Genomic DNA, 20,077 nt, shown 5'->3' on the forward strand with positions numbered 1-20,077 from the left:
CAAATGAAATTAACAGGTTTAAAACAAACAAAAGGAAGTATTTCTTCACACTACACATGGTGAACCTGTAGAATTCTTTGTCAGAGGATTTTGTGATGGCCAAGACTATAAGGGGGACACATGATGGGGCACAGTGCTGTGATGTGTCCCGGCATTGCGATGGAGATTGGGATCCGGGGGAACGGCATCGGGTTGCGTGATCGTGGCTTGAGCTAGAACGGTGCTGTGAATGGTCTGAGACTGGGATTAGCTCTGTGATCTCCATCAGTGCCATGAGTGAAAACGGCGCCAAGATCTCAAATGCCAGGACCGAGCTCGATTGGTGCCGTGGCTTGGTCCTTGAGGTCTCCTGAGATAGGGAACGTTGCTTCATCAGTGCCGCCGGCTTCCCTGTATTCAGGCCCTGCCTTGACTCGGCTACTTCCCGCAGCATCTGGGATGATCACCCTAGCCCACAGCTCTGGGGAGGGAAGAGGCATTGGGAGGGTCAGCAGAGTCTCCGGGGTAGTTGGGGGAGCCAAAGTAGAATCCCCTGCAAGGCTCACCGTTGGGGAGTCCCTGCGTGCCGGACTCGACAGCCCTTCAGCCTAGGCCGGAGTCAAAGGCACCGACTGCAAGGTCCCTGGGTGCGGGTGATCTGTCATGACTCTCACCCGTTGTGCTTTCTTCACCAGGGAACAACCTCTGACTTCCTCGTCTTCTTTCGGGGGCACCGGCGATGGCCAGCTGTGCCATTCCGTCAGCGCCATTGTCCTCTGAGCCAGCGAGGAATGTCGGGGCCAGGGACCTTGAGCTGCGCTGTGGATCTCTGACTGAGGCCAGGGCACTGCGTGCCAAGGAGGTAGGCTAGACGGTGCCAAGTCCGCTTGGCGGCCCAACAGAGTGCCCCTTCCAAAAGCAGGAACTTGAGCCTGCGCGGTCTCTCCTTTTTAGTTCTCGGGCTAAAGTTCACACAAAATGCAGCACTTAGCAGCAATGTGCCCCTCTCCCAGGCACTGTAGACAGTTCTCGTGCAGGTCATTCACTGGGATCTTGTTGGGGCAAGTGGCACATCTTTTGCAGCCTTGGCCGGAAGCCATGCCCCGGGCCTGGCCGGAGGAGTCCGCAGGGTGGGGAACTCACTGTCATTATTCACCCTAGCGAACGACCACTATTAACAACTCTGTATAGTTGTTTGTAGGTAACACTGAGGAGAAACAGAAGATAGAAGTGGATGGAAAGAAGGAACTGAGGGGGCGGCAGCTCCCTATATGCCTCGACATGGAGGTGCCACTCCAGAGGACACTAGAGCCAACCTGGACGATACCACCGGGGAAAAGGCTTCTGGGTGCGGTGCATGCGACACACACACACCTACATTGGAATGGACATGAGCAAGCACTCCAAGAAGAACTGACTTCCCTTCTTCCTGCCACCGGCCAGAGCATGGCCATGTGGGGCTGACTGCTATCCATTAACCAACTTAAGACCGAATGCCCTCTTCCGAGAAGGTAAAGCACTCCCTTTAAAATGGGAAACCTCAAACGGCACCAGTATTCCATGTCCAGATAGCCTGGATGATCATCCATCCTGCCACAGCAAACCCGTTCTTCATCCAGGCTGCGTCGAATCAAGGCTCCAGCAGTTGGCTCTCCTGGATGCTTCATTCTAATGAAACCCCCCCCGTGGCAGGCACTCAGCCAGCCGTGCAGTACTGGCAATGAAGTGTCCTGACCCCTGGCAGGGTCACAGCCTGCAGCATGAGATTCAATCACCCCTATTGTAGCAGGAGTGCTACAGCTCTGCTTGGTCCCAGCTGTGGAATGTAAAGCAACCACCACTGGTGGATTATATCACAGGCCTAGCAACAAGGAACGCCCCAGCTCTACCTCCCGCGCGGCATCTCTTGTTTTGGGCAAGTCACCTTCTTTCATCATTTCCCTTCTACGAAATGGAGAGTTTCTTGTGCCACGGAAGCAGCAGAGGGCTTGTTAAACGGAGCTTACAAATGACAAGGACCAACTCCTGTCAAAGTGACCCCCTAATTCTCTTGTTCTTCAGCACCGTGACAGTTAATCTTGGCTGAAATAAAGAGTGAGGACTCCCAGGGGAGACTAGTTACATTCTTTTTATTTTCTCTAGAAAAAAAAGAAATCAGAACAGAGAGATGAATTTACATAAGCCACCAGTGCCTTGTAGATGACGTGAATGATGTAAAAAGGATCAGACTAACAGACTGAATGCATGGATCACCTGTAAACCAGTTGTGAAGTCCCAGCTGCAGAAACCAGCTGAGCAGAGGTGGCCACTGTTCCTAAAGCGGGTCCAAGTCCCTTTGGCACCTCAATGCATCGCCTGTTCTGCTTCCCCTCCCCAGGGCTAGAGGAGGAAGAGAAAGCTGCGTGGAGTGGCTGGGCATGAGGTTTTCCCCAGATTTCCTCCAGCTCCGAGGGTCAGTTATTAGCTGGGGATAATTAAAGTATTTTTACAGAAATACAATTTTTTAAGCATTGGGTATTTTTAGTCCAACCCTCTCTCTCTCCTCCCAGCAGTACAGGGAAACCCAGAATGTTTTCCACCCAAACCAGACGCAAGGGTCACTAGAATCCACTACGTCAATGCATTGTAGTTCAATATCAGAGCAAGGTTGCCGAGTACTGGCAAGACCATATTAGCCATCAGGATACAGGCTAGGGGCCTCACCAATACTCTCTGTGGCTGCATGTAGAACCGCTGGCATTAAGCTGACCATTACATTGAAGCCGAAGAGAAGAGCAAAGCTGAGACAACTGGCTGCTTGCTGAAGAAGACCCCATTCCTGTTACCAATGGCAGCCTTTTTCCCACTTCAGTTACTTCTAAGTTCTAACAGGCCTTTCTCAGACTCCTTATCTATTTGTTCCTCCTGCTGCTCCAAGCCTTTTAGTGGAGAAGATTCCTTAGTAACTCTCCAGAATCCATTTACAGGCTTTGCTGCTTTCCCTTAAGCGGGTGACATGGGGGGGAGGATGCGTTACATTCTGCTAGGAAAAAACTCCAGGGTTGCACCTGTGAGCTGAGGGCTGGACGTTGGATTACACTGGAGATCTCTTTTGCGTTGCCAACGCCACTGCAAATATGGGAGGGGAAGGAATGAGCTGAAAAAACGGCTGGTAACAAATCAGATGTACATTCAAAGAGAAAGAGAGGATGCATCGGACCTAATGAGGGACGCACCACTTTGTATGGACTTATTTGCTCTCTTTGTTAAACACCCCCAAAAGTAACCCACAGACATACTTAGTAAAGTTCCCCCATTCCCATATATCCCCTTGTATCTCTTAGCGCCCACACCATCACCCCCTATCCAGGACCCCGCAGCTTATCCCTTGTTATTCTCCCCAGACTTTCAACCACTCCCCGTGCCTCCAAACGATAACCTGCATATTGTCCCTGGATGTTTTATAACTTTGCCCCTTTAACTCTATGGGTTACCTGTTTGTTATTTTTTGAAACATTTACTCAATAAGGAACTGTGTAAGAGTTACAGAGTGCAGTAGGCCTGTACTAAGGTGACTCAGACAAGCCACTGCACCATCAGTGCCAAGCCAGCACTTGGAGACATAACCTTCCCTCCGAGCCTCCATCTTCCATTTGAAGAACATGGCCAAAGCCCACACCCAACTCATCTCAGCATTTCAGTGACATGCAGGTCACCTTCTAAAACCTCTTTAAAAACGATCCCCGCCCTGCAGCAGTGAGTTTCACCGTTTCCCCTTCAACGTCTTTCAGTGTTATATGCTGTCCCGACCATTGTGATGATGGTGGCCGGCACAGTGCAAGTATGTGAATGGGTGTTACTGGCTCCTTCTCAGCAGGCCTGGCGCTAGCTCACTGCACTACTACACATGCGTAGGGAGAAGGGAGCCCAGTCCAGTGCTCCTTGTGGAGATAAAGCACTTTGAGTTGCTCTATAGTGCTTCCTGGGGCTGCTAGAGGAAGATTGCTGATTGGCTGTAGCCTATCCTCTTCAGCTGGGAGAATGGTCTTTGTAACGGGCAAGGACAAAAAGGGAGAGAAAACCCTCTAGATTAAAAGAAAAGGGGACAAAATGCCTTAAAACCAGAGCAGGTCTGGGTGGGGACAGAATTTGCGTACAATCTCTAGCCAATGTGTGACATTGTGTAGTGGAGACCACAGAACAGGTTGTCAGTAGTGGTCACTGTACAGAATATTGTTCTTTTTTTTAAACACTAAACAGACTAATAGCTGTCATAGAGCCACCGGCTGGTACTGTGCTGTGCTATCCATGGGAGCTGGACCTGAACAGATAGACAGCTCCCTCTATACCACCCTTGAAATTAGCACAGCTTCTTTTAAAGCCAGGGTTAATCTTTCACCCAGCTCTGGCCCAATGCTTGCAAACTTATCTGAGGGCCGCTTAATGGTAGCAGTATACAGCAGCTGGTCCTAGCAAGTTCCACAGTTCCCCAGAAGTCTGGGGGAAAAAAGGGCTGTGAGGTCAGAGAATAAAGTGCAAAATGCTTGTGTAAATAGCATGAATCAGAGTGTGGAAGTGGCTAAAGCAGCGGTGGCAGATTTGCTGGACTTTTCAACTAGTATGCTATTGGTATAAAGGAATTTCTCCTCTACACACTAGTTCATAGTGGTGGGAGTTTCACCGATACGTAGGTGTCATTGTGCTCCTATGGAACACACCTCTCCAGGTGCGCTTATCACTAAGCTTCACCTCTACAGAGGCTTGACAGCTTGCACGGATAACAGCAGCAGTTTGTACAATTCACCTCTAATGCAGGCACGTGTACCTGTGTGATTTTCACCTCCATGTAGGTGTACGCGCCAGCGTGACTGAGATCTTGAATATCACCATGTGAGATTGTGGAAATCCCCCTCTGCCCCCCACATGTATGCACATGCATGTCACTCACAGGTGTGATTTCACCCCTTCACAGCTGTGTATTCCCACACTATGCTGGTCAGTGAGTGGGAGTAGTAGGGCAGCGCAGGACGAGCGTGAGATTACCCAGGACGTTGAGAGCTGCTGAAATCACCCTGGTCATGTACTATTTCAGCAATGCAAGATACATACAGTGCATGGGAGTGGGAGATAAAAATCACAAAACAAAGTCCATAAAACTAGGGCATTTTGGGGGGACTCTGTAAAAAGAAACTGCTGGTCATTCAACTCTCTAAAGCAAGTCCTGTCCCTTGTGGGGAGAAGAGCATAAGAAGTGAGCAAGGTGCCTGGGAAGTGAAGCACTGGTGTGTGGCCTTCAGAGGCAAGGGAGTGCATTCCCAAGAGGTGGTGGGCAGTTAGTTTCGGGGGGCTGGGAGAAAGCCTCGCTGCCGCCCCCTATGGCTCGCTGACAGCATTACGGCGTGTAAGCAGGCGGCGGGTGGAACTGGTTGATCACTTCGTACTCCGCTGGGTAAGGCTCATTCTCCTCCATCTCGGACAGGAGCTCCAGGGCCTGCTCCTCCTCCTCGGTCGGGTAGTGGCGCAGCAGGTTGGCAGCAGTGGCAAGGATGGATGCTCCGCCAGCTCCCGCCACCAGGTAAAAGCTGACAGCAAAGGTGACGTAGACCTGAGAGCCATGGTACTTTTTGTGCTGTTGCTGTTGTGCAAGAATCAGCTCCGAGGCCCAGTAACAGAATCCAATCACGGTGGCACATTGCAAAACTGAGACCAGCAGCCGCGGAGGATATGAAAGAGAGAGAGAGAGAGAAGTAAGTGACCAAGGAGAAAGAGAATGATTCTATTTGTTAGGCAAAAAAATCAGTGAGCCTGCATGGGAAACCCACTGGGATGAGACCATCACAAACTAAACAGAGAAGCCCAGATTTTCAGGGCCAGCCCTCTGTCTCTGCACAGTAATGCATGCGGCCCTCAGACAGACTTCTGTAACCCGCACAACGTATTTCGAGCATGTGGTGGGAGGATTCATCAACTAGAAGGGGAGAAACGGACACCTGAGATAAAAGCCAAAATAGGATGGAAGAAATCATGGGCAATGGGCTAAAAATGACTGGGCATCGGGGCCAGAGCATTCAATCCCTAAATGCGTCTTTCGCAAATGGGGGAAGGAGCACATGGGAGGCCAGCAGGCAGGAAGGGAAGCTGAAGGTTCATGCATGTTACGCATCTTTGCACGACATCTTCAGCACATGTCCAGGGCTGATTTATAACAATCCTAGTCACCATGAGCTGGAAGAGAAAGCAGGCGCAGTGCGGAGAGCGACACGCAGCAGGTGGTGGGTACAGGCCTGCTGCTACTGAAATCAATGGCAATGACCGCGCTGACTTTGGGGAAGGGGGAGCCATGGTTATCTTTTCATTCTGTCTGTGCTAAGCGGCCACCCTGAAAATGAGACCCGAGTAACAGACTAATAATAAATTTCATCCTAGGCCTCAATTTCTCCCAGATGTAACCCCCGCTGCACGATGTGGAGCAAGATTCCTGCAGCCAAAGCACACACCATCCCCCCCCTGTAACACTGCTCTGTGTGGACAGTAGAGGGGAAGATAAAGGTACATGGGCTCTGCAGTTGAGAATGCTGACATGGCAGGAATCAGGGACACAAGAAAGGCAGGACAATCCCCTTTGGATAGCAATACTGTATCCCATTTGCTATGCTCGGAGGTACAGTTGGCTGAGGGTGTAAAAGGGCCCAGGGTAAGATATTAACTCAGCTTTCCACGCTGCAGTTGATTGTGCTAACTGCTATGCTCATACACCATCACACAACCGCGGTGCAAATGCCCTGGGAGTTACCTGTGAGGATGTGAGCAAAGGCATAGCGCCGAGTGATCTTCAGCGCAGGATGCTTGGGTCCAAAAACATCCAGCAGGAAAGCGGAAAGGCTGCAGATTATTCCAAGGAAGCAGAAAGCAGCGATGACCCGGAGCAACAAAACTGTCTGTGGGTTCATGCAGTAGTCTGAGAAAGAAAATACGAAGTGTCAAACCTCAAAGTCTCTCTGTTTCATGATAGATTTTGAGCTTCTTGGCTCATTCAGAAAATGACATGGGCTTTTCAGAACAGAGTCATACAGCCTTCCATGCGTCAGAACCCAGGCAGGAGACTACACAGGCATCATCCTTCATCTATCAGGACTTTATCTGGGGCATCTTCATTTGGGGATCTGCAGAGCATATTTCTACTGCTAATGTTCACACTCTTTATCCAGACAGCACACTTCTGTCCCCCCGCCACAGCAGGAATGACTGATCAGTTATCAGACAGGGGAACTAGGGATGTAAACGCCTAAACCAGTGGTTCCCAGTCTTTTTGGCTCACGGGCCACAAATATCATTTTTACACCAGTCTCTCAACTCATAAAACACGCATTGACGTATCCACCACAAAGGGCTACACATCACTGCATTTTGAAAGTAAACATTTTGAGGCTACTGTGCTCATTTTGACATTCACTATTTCACACCTACAAATCACTCCCAGTATGTCTCACACTCTCAGACAAAGCACTAGTGTAGGTGAGTGACTGTCACTACACACTGAAGCACATGGCCTAGCAGCTAAGTCAGGGTGGGTGGGCTGCTAAGTGCAGGACGAACCGGAAGGCCCTGATTTTTAGAGTCCTGCCCCTCCTCAAGCAGGGTGGGTCCTGGCTGCTCTGAACCCCTCCCCCCCACTGCAGCCAGACGGAAGGAGTGCAGCAAGGGGGGCTGCCTCCTTGCTGATCTCCCGTCCCCCTGGCTGCTGCAGGGAAACCACACGCATCCTGTAGACCTGTGCACTCCGCTTGGGTCCCTAGGCAGTGGCTCGTTTCTGCAGCCTGGGATATCAGGAGATCAGTGCTCCCCTCTGCTTAGGGACCCAGGGGAGGGCAGTGCTGATCTCCTGTCCCCTTGGGTGCCGCAAGGAGTCTGCACCAGTCTTGCAGCCCCATGGCACCGCGCTCCGCCTGGGTCCTTGAGCAGCAGCTCCCTTCTGCAGCCAGCGGGAGGGGAGGGCCACTTTGAAAGACCCCCGGGCCATGGGTTGGGAGCCACTGGCCTAAACATTTAAAGGGTAAGCAGCTGCTGAAATGTTTTAAGCTGGGGGGCAGAGAGTGGCAGCTGGGCTCAGCTCCCCACCAGTGAAAGCAGCTGGGCAGCTCTTGTTCACAGGGAGGTGCGGAGCCCAGCACAGGGGTGGGGAGCCGCAGCTGGGCTCGGCTCAGCTCAGCTCCCCACGAGTGATAGCTGCCCAGCTACAGCTCCGCACGCGTGGTGAGGGGAGCCGCAGCTCTCATTTGGCAGGGAGGAACTGAGCCCAGCACAGCTCTCCCTCCCCCTCCGACATGTTTAACCATTTAAACCTTCTATTTTTAGAACATTTAAACGGCTTCTTAAATGAATTTTTACATCCCTCATGGGAGCACAGCTTGCCTGCCAGACCAGATCGAAGTATCAACTCAGATGCCTTCTGCACCAGCCCAGTCACCCAGCCAAGCTCTTCCCACAGGACAGCAATGGTGAAAGAGATCTACACCCAAACTCAGGTGCTGTGAACACTCAGCTCCTGTTGACTTCAGTCAGGAGCGTGGGTAGTCAGCGTCTCTCAAGAGGTGCTGATGACCTCACAACAACAAAACACAACAGTTACAGGCCCAAACCAAGACACTGCCCATTGTATTTACCGCAGTATTTCAAAGCGTATTGCCTTTATGCTTCAACTGTTAACCAGATCACTCAAACATTTAACAGGAAGTTATTATGCTGATGAAAACTGACTCAGGATACACAGAAGAATCAAAGGCAGCCGGGGAAACAGGAAATAACAAAAGAGGCTGCAAATTAGCCTGTGTTAGTAATACAGCCTCCTGGTAATGCTCCTAACGTTGTGTCTAGATGAATGCGGAGTGCTGTGGAAACAGAGCATGCCCTGCAGTGCCCAGGGGTGGCCATTCCTTAAAAGGGTAACTGTGATTTGCTCTTAACTAGTCCAATAATGATCTACGCTCACTTGTGCTGGCAAGTTTTCCTTCATGTGAGTTTTACGATGCTGAAATCTGGCAGCCCAAAAGAATACATCTCCTTCTGTGCACCGATTAAGTACAGCCTGGAGAACACAGGACAAGTTCCCCCAAGGCCACCACCGCCGTGCTCGGCCTGGAGCGGTGATAGGATAGGGCAGTTCCGTCTCCATGTTTGTGTCAGTTCTCAGCCTCTGAGACTGCCAATGAAGGTGCCCATTGGCACCAGACAAGCTCATTTAGTCCAGCAGCAGCAGCAGCAGTTGTAGCAGAGAATGATCACTGTGGCTTATTTTGTATTTCGGCTAACCAACACTGGTAAGCACAACACACTATAGCTCCCGGAAGAGACTGGATGCAATTCCTCCTCTTTGTTGATGACAATGAACTGTTAGCAACTGACTGAAACAACTCTTGTTCTAGCATCCCCAGCAAAGGTTTCAATCATTTAACACTGCATAAGCATCACATTTTAACCACACGTTCGCGGTCTGAAAACCGACATGAATTTTTATATGTTGCCTGCAGCAATTGTTTTCAGCGTTCTGCCGATGGAGCTGACACACACCTCTCTGTAGTATACCAGGCAATTGGGTATGTGGAAAAGTCAGCTGGCTGAAACAGTGCAACCTGGTGTGGAAGGTTTTAATGATACAGGCAGTGAAATGGCTTGGGGGTGGGGTTGGTTTTTGTGTGTCAAAAACCTGACCCAGTTACACAACCCAGACATTTTTATATCCTCTACAGACTTGTTCCAACCGAACTCATGAGCGTGTTCCCTCTTTCTGCATCCTTTCTTCTTTCAACTAGCACCAACTTCCTCTCCGGCCCTGACCATGATCTTGGAGCTGCAGGCTCTTGCAGCAGCAGTCTGGACCTGCCCTTCTGTATCTCGCTCCAGCTCATTTCCTAACTTCAACTGCAGATCTTCACTTTTCTCCCTTGCCTGTATCACTCAATTCCTCTCACCCTCTGATGTTATTGTACTGGCGTGTTAGGCTGGGAAGCAAGGGATGTATGTTAATATGGCTTGTGTGAAAGACTATACAGAATAAGGCCCAGATCATGCAGTTGGATCCCCAAAGGCATCCCCTGTAAACACCACCACCCCCATCAAACTAGGGGGAGAGCCACCTGCAGAGGGGAAGTGAGCGCTTGCAGTGACGTTAAACATCCTGTCAGAAGGCATCAGAAGCAGCTTGTGACTCACAGTTAACAAGGCCATGATTACAGCAGTGGCACAGGAGCTGAGATTAAATGATGCTCTGTGTGGATGTAAGGGGTAACTCATGTGGATCTAACGGGGATAGTGTATGAATTAGAAAGGAGGCGATTTAATATGGAATGGCCATTGTGGGATTTCTCATCTCCTTGCTACAGTGAGAGTCTCAGATTAAGATATTGTAAAATGGTGGAGAAGGGGAACCACAGTCTACACTGCACATAAAAATCTAGCTATATTGTGAAGATGTTATGTAGATGATCTTATCCTGCACTAAGTACAGGTCAGTAATAACCAAGGTTCTCTTTCTTCAGGCTCTGTTTATATTTATTTGCCTTAGAAAAATCAGGGCACACACAGCACCTGCTTTTTAACAGCCGTGTGTGTTACAGATATTGAGGACTGAGGGAGGCCCAAGGGATGTGATTGCCCAAGGTCACAGTGAGTCACTGGTACAGCCTGTGTGAGAACCCAAGACCTCCAGGCCCCTGGTCCATTGCTCTAACATGGTCTTGGTAACAGTCACAAACTGCTTCTGGTGCCTTGTGGCAGGATTCTTGACTCATCTCAGCTGTTCACTGCCCCTCTGCAGGGGAACCTATCTCCTTCTAGGTGAGTGGTGTTGTTTACAGCATAGACCACTCGACTAGCAGCATTTCTGACCTGTGTGAGGCTTTGCACATGAGTTATTTTAGCCTAGTCTCTTTCACATGAAACTGTCTTGGATACCCTTCCCAGCTGACTAGACACTCCACAGGCAAGTCACTTCTTCTTTATATCACTTTCATCATGGCAACATAAATCTGCATAAAAACATATTCCACAAGTAAGTACCCAAATTGAGCACAGTGTTATTCCAGTCACAGATGCCAAGCAGTCACTTAACCTATGTCAGAGTAAGTTCTCCATCAGACGGTTATAAAACCGGGCCTATAAATTTATCCTAATTGTGAGCATAATTGTAAGAAGTGATAAAAAGTTCATGGAACGTCACAATAGCCTATAACAACAAACATAGATGGGAAAAGGTGCAAAAGTGAGACAGAAAGATGAAATTAGTCCAACCTAAAAGGCCTACCGATATAACTCAAGGACTATGTTAAAATCATGCTGGGTGAACAAGAAAGTGTGGAACCAGCAATCAGTGAACTAGAATTGGTGTCAGAAACTAGGTCTAACTGGTGGACAAATTAATGAGAGGATGGGCTATTCCTGTATTCTGCCTCTCACTTTGAGGGTCCTCAAAAAGAGACTTTTGGGGGAAGCTGGCTGGCTGAAGGATGGAGAAGGGGAAGGAGCAAGCTTCACCATCATGTCTGCCACCCCCCTGCCTCCTGGACCACCTTCATCCCAATCCTGAAAGACGTCTTCACTCAGACTGGGCCAGAGACATCGCCACCTCCACCAATGCCGGCTGAATCCCAAACACCATCTGGGATGAAAAAGTTTTTCTCTTCTCCCCCTCCCCTCTGTGTATTCTTTTCTTTCCCTACCTTATGTCTTCTCTTTCTTAGCCTCTCCTTTGTCCTTCTGTCTAACAGAGTCTGTCTTAGCCAGCCAAACTGCATATTTTGCAACACAGCTGTAAGCCTGTGATCGGAGAGGCAGCTAAAAGCAATGCCCTAAACCAGCTCAATGCTGGTACAAGTCTGCCAGGACTTGGAGTGGCTGATAAGACTGTATGCTGTGCCTGATTTTTTTCCAGCACTGAGCTTAAAAGTCAACACCAGGGACAGAAAGTGCATTTTCTACCTGTGCTGTTCTTTTCTCTCCCCTTTTGTGGCTTTGTCTTGTCTCGTCTTCTTAGGAAACAGGATCAGATTTTAACAACAGCGGTAACAACTCCAGCCCATCTAAACAAACTTCTCTTTTCCCCCAAAGGACAGTTATTACACATTGTTGCCATCTAAAAGACTGTCAAACACTAGGTTTCTTCTTCTAAAAACTCTTTCCAGCACAAGGGAAAGGGAACAAGGGATGTTAAAATGATTACCTTATTTAGTACTTTACATTTCAAATGCTTTAACTGTTGTTCAGTCTTCTTCAGTATCTTTAATAAAAGGTTAAAAAGGATTTTAACGGTGTGTTTGCCACTTTGCCATGGTACTACGCAGGCTGAGGTCTCTGTACACCAAACCTTGTTTAAAACTATTTCATATTGGAGAGTGAGTGGGTTATGTTAACACCTTTGAATGGATGGGCTGCCATAATCCACCTAAGTTAATACAACAGGCCCCAAGAATGAAAGATGCAAACAAAAATTTCACAGAATGAGAATCAATGGTGAATCCTCCTCCTCAGAAATCAATTTCCCAAAGAGAAATCTGGATTACAATCTGCAAAGAAACCAGCCAGCAGAACTACACTCTAGTGCTTGCAATGAGAGAGCTCTTTTAAACACAAGCGTTTGTGTCATCCTTTGTGATATCTACATGGGACCGGGTGGCTACAAGTTAGAGAAGTGAACTGGAGTCAGGAGACCTGGGTTCTATTCCCAACACCGCCATGTCACTGGGTGTCACTAGTTCCCACAGCTGCCATGCCACACATCCCAAGTTCACGGAGATCCTCGGATGGAAAGTCAGAGTTTGTTATGGAGGTAGAAGCTCTACACCAACATTCCACACAAAGATGGACTACAGGCCAGCAGGAACATTTTCCCTGATGATGATCATATGTCACACCTGGTAGCTGAACTTTGTGACTTTGTCCTGACCCACAACTACTTCAGATTTGGAGGCAATTTATACCTCCAAGTCAGTGGCACAGTGATGGGCACCTTCATGGCCCCACAGTATGCCAACGTTTTTATGGCTGACCTAGAACAACGCTTCCTCAAAACTCGTCCCCAAGCACCTCTCCTTTACCTACGCTACATTGATGACATTTTCATCATCTGGACCCATGGGAAAGAGTCCCTCCAAGAATTCCACTGGGATTTCAATAATTTCCACCCCACCATCAACCTCAGTCTGGACCAGTCCACACAAGAAATCCACTTCCTGGACACTACAATACAAATAAAGGATGGTCACATTAATACCACTCTATACCGAAAACCAACTGACCGCAATAGGTATCTTCATGCCTCCAGCTTCCACCCTGGACACATTACACGATCCATTGTCTACAGCCAAGCCCTAAGATACAACCGGATTTGCTCCGATCCCTCAGACAGAGACAAACACCTACAGGATCTCCATAAAACATTCTTAAAACTACAATACCCACCTGGGGAGGTGAAGAAACAAATTGACAGAGCCAGACGGCTACCCAGAAATCACCTGCTACAGGACAGACCCAACAAAGAAAACAACAGAACACCACTGGCCATCACCTACAGTCCCCAACTAAAATCTCTCCAACACATCATGAAGGATCTACAACCTATCCTAGCAGATAATCCCTCACTTGCTCAAGCCGTGGGAGGCAGGCCTATTCTTGCTTACAGACAGCCCCCCAACCTGAAGCAAATACTCACCAGCAACTATACACCATATAACAAGAACACTAACCCAGGAACCTATCCCTGCAACAAACCCCGTTGCCAACTCTGCCCGCACATTGACTCTAGTGACACCATCACAGGTCCTAACCACATCAGCCACACCATCAGGAGCTCATTCACCTGCACATCTATTAATGTAATATGTGCCATGTACATTGGCCAAACCGGACTGTCACTACGCAAACGAATAAATGGACACAAATCAGACATAAAAAATGGTAACAGCCATAAACCAGTCGGAGAGCACTTCAATCTCCCAGGACACTCTGTAGCTGACTTGAAAGTTGCCATACTTCTACAAAAAAACTTCAAAAACAGACTTCAAAGAGAAACTGCAGAGCTGGAACTGATCTGCAAACTTGACACAATCAAACTGGGTCAGAATAGGGACTTGGAATGGTTCTCTCATTACAAGAAGTAATTGTCACTGTTCACACATTCTCACCTTCTGATCAACGGTTGTGAACAGGCCTCATCTATTCTAACTGAAAGGACTTTGCTAACACCTACCCTCCCCATTGTTTTTCCTTACCCTTGGATGTATATATATATACACCTATCTGTGATTTCCATTTCATGCATCTGATGAAGTGGGTTGCAGCCCATGAAAGCTTATGCCCACAGAAATTTGTTAGTCTTTAAGGTGCTACAGGATTCTCATAGAGTTTGTTATGAACAACACAAGCAAATAGGTATAAAGAATGTAGTTTACAACAGATCACGCACACAGAATAAGTAAAGATGATAGGCGTGAGGTAAAAATGGGTCCCAAAAGGCCAGAATGATTGAGTTGAGAAAAGCTTGGGGAGTATGATTTGATTAGGATTTTAACAGTGTTGAGGCAATTCTCACACTGAAGTTTGTAGCTGCAGAATTCAACCATGAAAACATAGGATTAGATGCAGGACACAGAGCTGCACTGCTTAAATCAGAAACACAATACTCTTCCTTTCTTTGTTTGACCTAACTTTTCACTTCAACTCATCAGAAAGCAAATACACAACACTCTGTTGCTGGACACTACAGGGTTCATGTGCCCGTGATCTCAGGAATCAATGCACCATGGGGCAGATTTCTATGATGTTATCTCTGCTTCCATGGCTCACCTGTGCGCAGTTTTACGGTCGTCTCCTAAGCCCCCCAGAAGACAGATATTATAAAAACACTGTAGCTTATTAACTGTGAAGCACTTTCAAAACTTCTAAAACACCTCCTGCCCCGAGAAGCAGCCCAGGGCTTTATGAAGTGATAAGCCACCTAGGAGAATTTTAAAGCTGTGCTTTTAAAAACTGCTCACTTGAATTAGCACAGTGGCCAAACAGGTGGCACTAGGTGTTGTGTTATCACAGAGGAGTCAAAGCAACCTCGAAGCTTTGCTACTTGGTCCAGCTGGAAGTGTGAGCCTTACAAAGGTGATGGCGGCCTTTGACAGTGTGAGGAAGTCATTGCACTTTTGGATTCCCTAAAACCACAGCTCAGAAGATCAGCGGTCGTCCCAACTGCAGGAGCACTAAACATATGGCTGCTACTGGAGCACGGAGGGTGAGTTTATACAAAGGAAATGGTGGCTAATAAGTAAGTCGTGGATTAATGCTTTAAAGCTGAACCTGCATATTTAACGAAATAACGCTCTTTAATAGGATTCCAAAAGGGGGGAGCCATTGTTAAGCAGCGTAATCAGTGCTGCACTTTATTGAAATTCACCCTTTAATATGCTCAGCACTCTGAGTCGCACACTTTACGGTTCCGCTACCCGAAAGAGCCACAGATACCAGGCAGCTGCAGCTCAGATTTCTCTGTTATGAAAATCAATCCAGGCTAATTACATGGTTTTACAATAGACATATAGGTTTCCCCCACTTTAGGACTCTCAAAACCCAAGTTTTTAATTATTAGCAACACATTTGCAGTCATGGCCTGGCTAACATTGGATCGCTTCTATTGAGAGGAGGGTCACAGATCCAGGAGGCAAGTGCAAATCCATATTTGGAAGTTTGCAGTTGCTGGCTAGCTGTTTAAAGTAGCCTTCTCATGCTGGTAACGTCTCCCAAGAGCTAAGTGACTTGTGATGAGTCCAAAGGGCTTATTTACACAGTATGTTAGCACCTAGAGTGGGGTGTGAATTCTAATTCGCACCAGTGTGTGCCTTGCACCAGCTGGCCCATGTGAACCCTGCTGACATGCACTAAAAGTTCCCTAGCACACGTTGATACAGTCCCATTTCAACCAGTACCGTGTTACTGCGCACTAGGGAACGGTTAGCATGCGCCAGTTAGTGCACAGCGTGCTGGTGTGGACTTGAAGTCACACCCCACTGGTACACGTTAATGCACCGTGTAAACAAGCCACAACCTTAGGATCTGGATTTTGGGGCTGGCTGGATCAGCCTCAACTCCAAAACTTACCACTACAGATAACATCTCACGACTGACACCCACCCAGGGGATGCTAGTTTTTAAAATGAGGAACAGGGCAAAATACAGGAGTCAAAGACTCCAAGTGACTTAATATCCTGAACCATAGGGGTTGCTCTAACGGGATGTCTGGAACTTAATGTCTTTGACGCAATCTGCAGAAACATGCAGCAAGACACAACAGATATACAATAGAAGACAGGGATTCAGATCTAAACATGACATAATCACACAGCAATATAAACAACCTCTCAGCCACATCAGACAGCAGCTTGATTAAAACAGTAAATTAATTAAAAAAAAACAACTACACCAAGGTTTCTGTATTTCTTGGCTTCTTAAGAACATCCCCTTCCGCTTTCCCAGCCAGTGCCAAGAACAAAGCTGATCCCAAGGATGTATCATATGAAGTGGTACTTTTCAGACAGATTTTTATTTAAAAGGAATTTAGAGCTAGTGAAAGGTGCTGAACTGACAGACCTGAAAATGAAGTCCTCTATTTATCTCCAAAGTAGATGCAGAACACACAGACAAAAAGCAAATTGCCCACATTAAAATGCCTCAATCCAGACCTACAGGGATCCTTTCTCAGTTCTCCATGGACCATTCAGGCCTTGGTCTCTCCGTTAAGTCTGACAGTAAGGGAGGCATTTGTGCTACAGACACTTGCCCACTAGGATCTAGTTAGAGAAGCATTGATTCATTTCACACAGATGAACTAAGTAGCTATGAGATAGGCAGTAAACAATATTGAACACACCCATTGGTGACCCTTTACCAACCCACTGCGGCATTCACTTTGTAGAAATACATAACACTCAGCAGAAGGTTTAATAAAGGTTTAAAAGTTGATAATGTGGATCCTTTATGAAGCTGAATGTTTTAGAATCTCAGAAATGTATGGGGGGAAGGGATCTCAGGAGGTCATCTAGCCCAACCTCCTGTGCTGAGATAGGGTTAAGTACACCTAGACCATCTCTGAAGGTGTTTGTGTAACCTATTCTTCAAATTCTCCAATGATGGGGATTCCACAACCTCCTCAGGTAACCATGGGAAGGGGTGAGACAAAGAGAGAGACGGAAACCCCAAACACAATTTTGTTGCAAATAAAATATATAAATGTCCATAAAAAAAAATTCAAAGTGAAAAAACAGTTCCTTTTAAAAACGTGGAATGAAAGTTACTAAGTTTTGCTGGGTTTTTTTTTTGTTTTTTTGGGTTTTTTTTGAAGTTTTTCACCAATTTTTCTCCCCCATTTTTTTCCCCCACCTTTACTTTTCACTAATAAAGAAACTAAACAAGGAAGTGGTATATCACTCATTTTATACAATTTAAGTCATATATTGTGCTGTCTTTAAACCTAATGCAAATTTCCAATGATGTGTAATTACACATTACACTGTGATTACACAGCTCCCGGAAGCGGGTCAGACACTGTAGAGAAATGCAAAGACCTGGGGTGAAATCCTGTGGAATGAACTCCCCCCTGGAACTAAGGACCATCACAAACCTCAACACCTTCCTCTCCATGCAAGGTGCATTTCTTTTAACCCCCTTCTCTAGCATAAATACAGAGCAACATGTACATTTAAAAACCTACCAAAGCAAGAAACTACACAGCACACGCTTCTCCTGCTGGGAACTGTATGTGACAGATGTCAGACGCGTTGTTTAATGCACTACCTTGGATACTAGGGTGATGAATGTGGTATAAGATCATGAGAACAGCCATTATGAGTCCAGACCAACGGCCCAGTGTCCTGTCTCTGACAGTGGTCAGTGCCAGATGCTTCTGAAGAAATGAACAAAACAGGGCAATTTTGAGTGATCCATCCCATCATCCAGTCCTAGCTTCTGGCAGTTTGAGGTTTAGGGATGCCCAGAGCCTGGGGTTATGTCCCTGACCACCTTAGCTAATAGCCATTGATGGACCTATCCTCAGATAACTTATCTAATTCTTTTTTGAACCCAGTTATACTTTTAGCTTGCACGACATCCCATGTCAACAAGTTCCACAGGTTGACTGGGAGTTGTGTGAACAAGTACTTCCTTTGTTTGTTTTAAACCTGCTGCCTATTAATTTCAGTGGGTGACCCATAGTTCTTGTGGTATGTGAAGAGGTAAATGACATTTCCCTATTCACTTTTCCCACATCATTCATGATTGTATAGACCTCTATCATATTACCCCTTAGTCAACTCTTTTCTAAATATCGCAATAGACTAGAATACAGAATCCTAACCCTATTAAGTCAATGCCATGGACTTTCAAAGGGACCATGAATGAAATCCTGGTTCTGCTCCAAAAAGCGCAGTCTAATTTCTGATGGAACACACTGAATGAGAGTCACTAAAAACTTGGGGTGAAATAGCACCGATCTTATCAAAATAAGAACATGTGGTTCCCAGTTATGGTGCATGCAAACATTTTGCTACTCAGCCAAACTGGCTACAGGCCAACCTAGGGCAAAATTCCACCTGCAGAGCTACACAGCACAGAGTTAAAAACAACATGCATGGAACTGCCATTGATGCCACAGGCAATTTAGCGAAAAGCAGAATACTAGAGCGGAAAGACTTGACAGATCGATCAATGTGCAGAATTTTGCCTCAAGAGCAAAGTCTAAAGGCAAGGCTCAAGCTGTTCAGTTCTTGGTGCCGAGCAGATGGGAGATGAAGCCAGTCATAATAAAGACGATGATTTGATCAAGCCATGTCAGCCTTCATGGTACAAATACGTCATAGAGAGAATGTAGTGACTGATGTCCTTCTACAGGGATTTCCAACCCTTTTAAAGTTACAGTATATGGCACTAATGCCTGCTCACTGGACCGGGGTCCTTCCCAATCACATACCTGCCCACCTCCAATCCCAGGAGAAACCCAGCATAAACCCATTCTCACCTCGAAGCAATTCTGGGTCAACGTAGCCAAGTACATCAGCTACGCCCAGCTCTTGACGGGAGCAGGTGCCCCCATGAATCCGTAGCCAGGCAGGCTCCGCCAGCGCAGTACACAGAGCGGTGATAGACAGGGCACCGGGCAGCGCCGAGGCCAGGCTCCTCTCCGGCTGCTTTGGCAGGGCTCCTCCGCTCTGCCCTCTCCGCCTGCGCCCTCCGGGCAAGCCAGAGCCACCTGGGGTGTACATGCCAGAATCCTCTCCCCGCGACGGAACCAGCACAGAGGGGCGCAAAGGAGCTCAGTGCAACCTGCCGTGGACAGCGCGGCTCTGGGTCCTCAGCAGGGCATGAACGCCAACCAGGACAACCTGCGTGCGTGGCAGGCCGAGGCAAAGCTCAGGGAGGAAATCTCAGCGCCGGAGGGGGGTGCCAGAGGGGCACAGCGCCGCAGGCTCCCTCCAGGCACTGGGGAAGGAGGGAAGACTGCGGGCAGCCTCAGAAGCAGAGGGTGCTGGGGTCGCTGAGTGGGCAACCCGTGGGCAGCTGGTGGGTGCGGCAGGTGGCTGGGACTCGACTGGGGAGAGGAGAGCAGAGCAGCAAGATCCGAGCCGGTCCCGGGGGGGCCCTGTTCGGGGGGCACAGACGGGTCTGAGCCGGCCCCGGGGGGTTCCTATGGGGGGTCCCCCAGGGGTCCCAGTGCGGGGGGAGGAGCCGGTCCCGGGGGCTCCCTACGGGGTTCGCAGCGGGGTCCGAGCCGGTCCCTACGGGGGTCGCTGGGGGGGAAGGCGGCGGGGAGAAGCGGGGCCGAGCCGGGGCCGGGCTCCGTACGGGGCGGGGTCCCCGAGGTGACGGTCTCGCCTCCCCCTCAAGCCCGGGAAGCCCAGGCCCGGGAGGGTCTCGCCTCACAGTTCCCCCTGCGGTCCGCACTTCCGGAGTCCCCCCTCGATTAGCGACCCTCCCTGGGCCCGAGAGCGAGAGAGTGAGGAGCCGCCGCCGAACGCCCCGGCCGCTTCCGCTTCCGCCGCGCTACCTCCCTCAGCCCCGGCCGGCCAGCCCCGCGTTACGTTGCGTCACGCCG

General features: G+C 48.4%; 1 protein-coding gene across 1 annotated transcript; it reads right to left on the minus strand.

The window, feature by feature from the left end:
- Nucleotides 1–2,091: 2,091 nt before the first annotated feature.
- Nucleotides 2,092–19,528, minus strand: TMEM127 (transmembrane protein 127). The gene is made up of 3 exons (XM_067540275.1): nucleotides 19,004–19,528; nucleotides 6,752–6,916; nucleotides 2,092–5,658 (listed from the first exon to the last, which is right to left on the minus strand). Exons 1-3 carry the CDS (start codon nucleotides 19,245–19,247, stop codon nucleotides 5,351–5,353), a joined length of 717 nt encoding a protein of 238 aa, XP_067396376.1. The 5' UTR covers nucleotides 19,248–19,528; the 3' UTR covers nucleotides 2,092–5,350.
- Nucleotides 19,529–20,077: the final 549 nt, after the last annotated feature.

This window comes from Emydura macquarii, unplaced genomic scaffold (genome assembly GCF_026122565.2).
Source record: "Emydura macquarii macquarii isolate MOO-44397 ecotype Brisbane River unplaced genomic scaffold, CSIRO-AGI_Emac_v2 contig_573, whole genome shotgun sequence".
NCBI classification, from domain to species: Eukaryota; Metazoa; Chordata; order Testudines; family Chelidae; genus Emydura; species Emydura macquarii.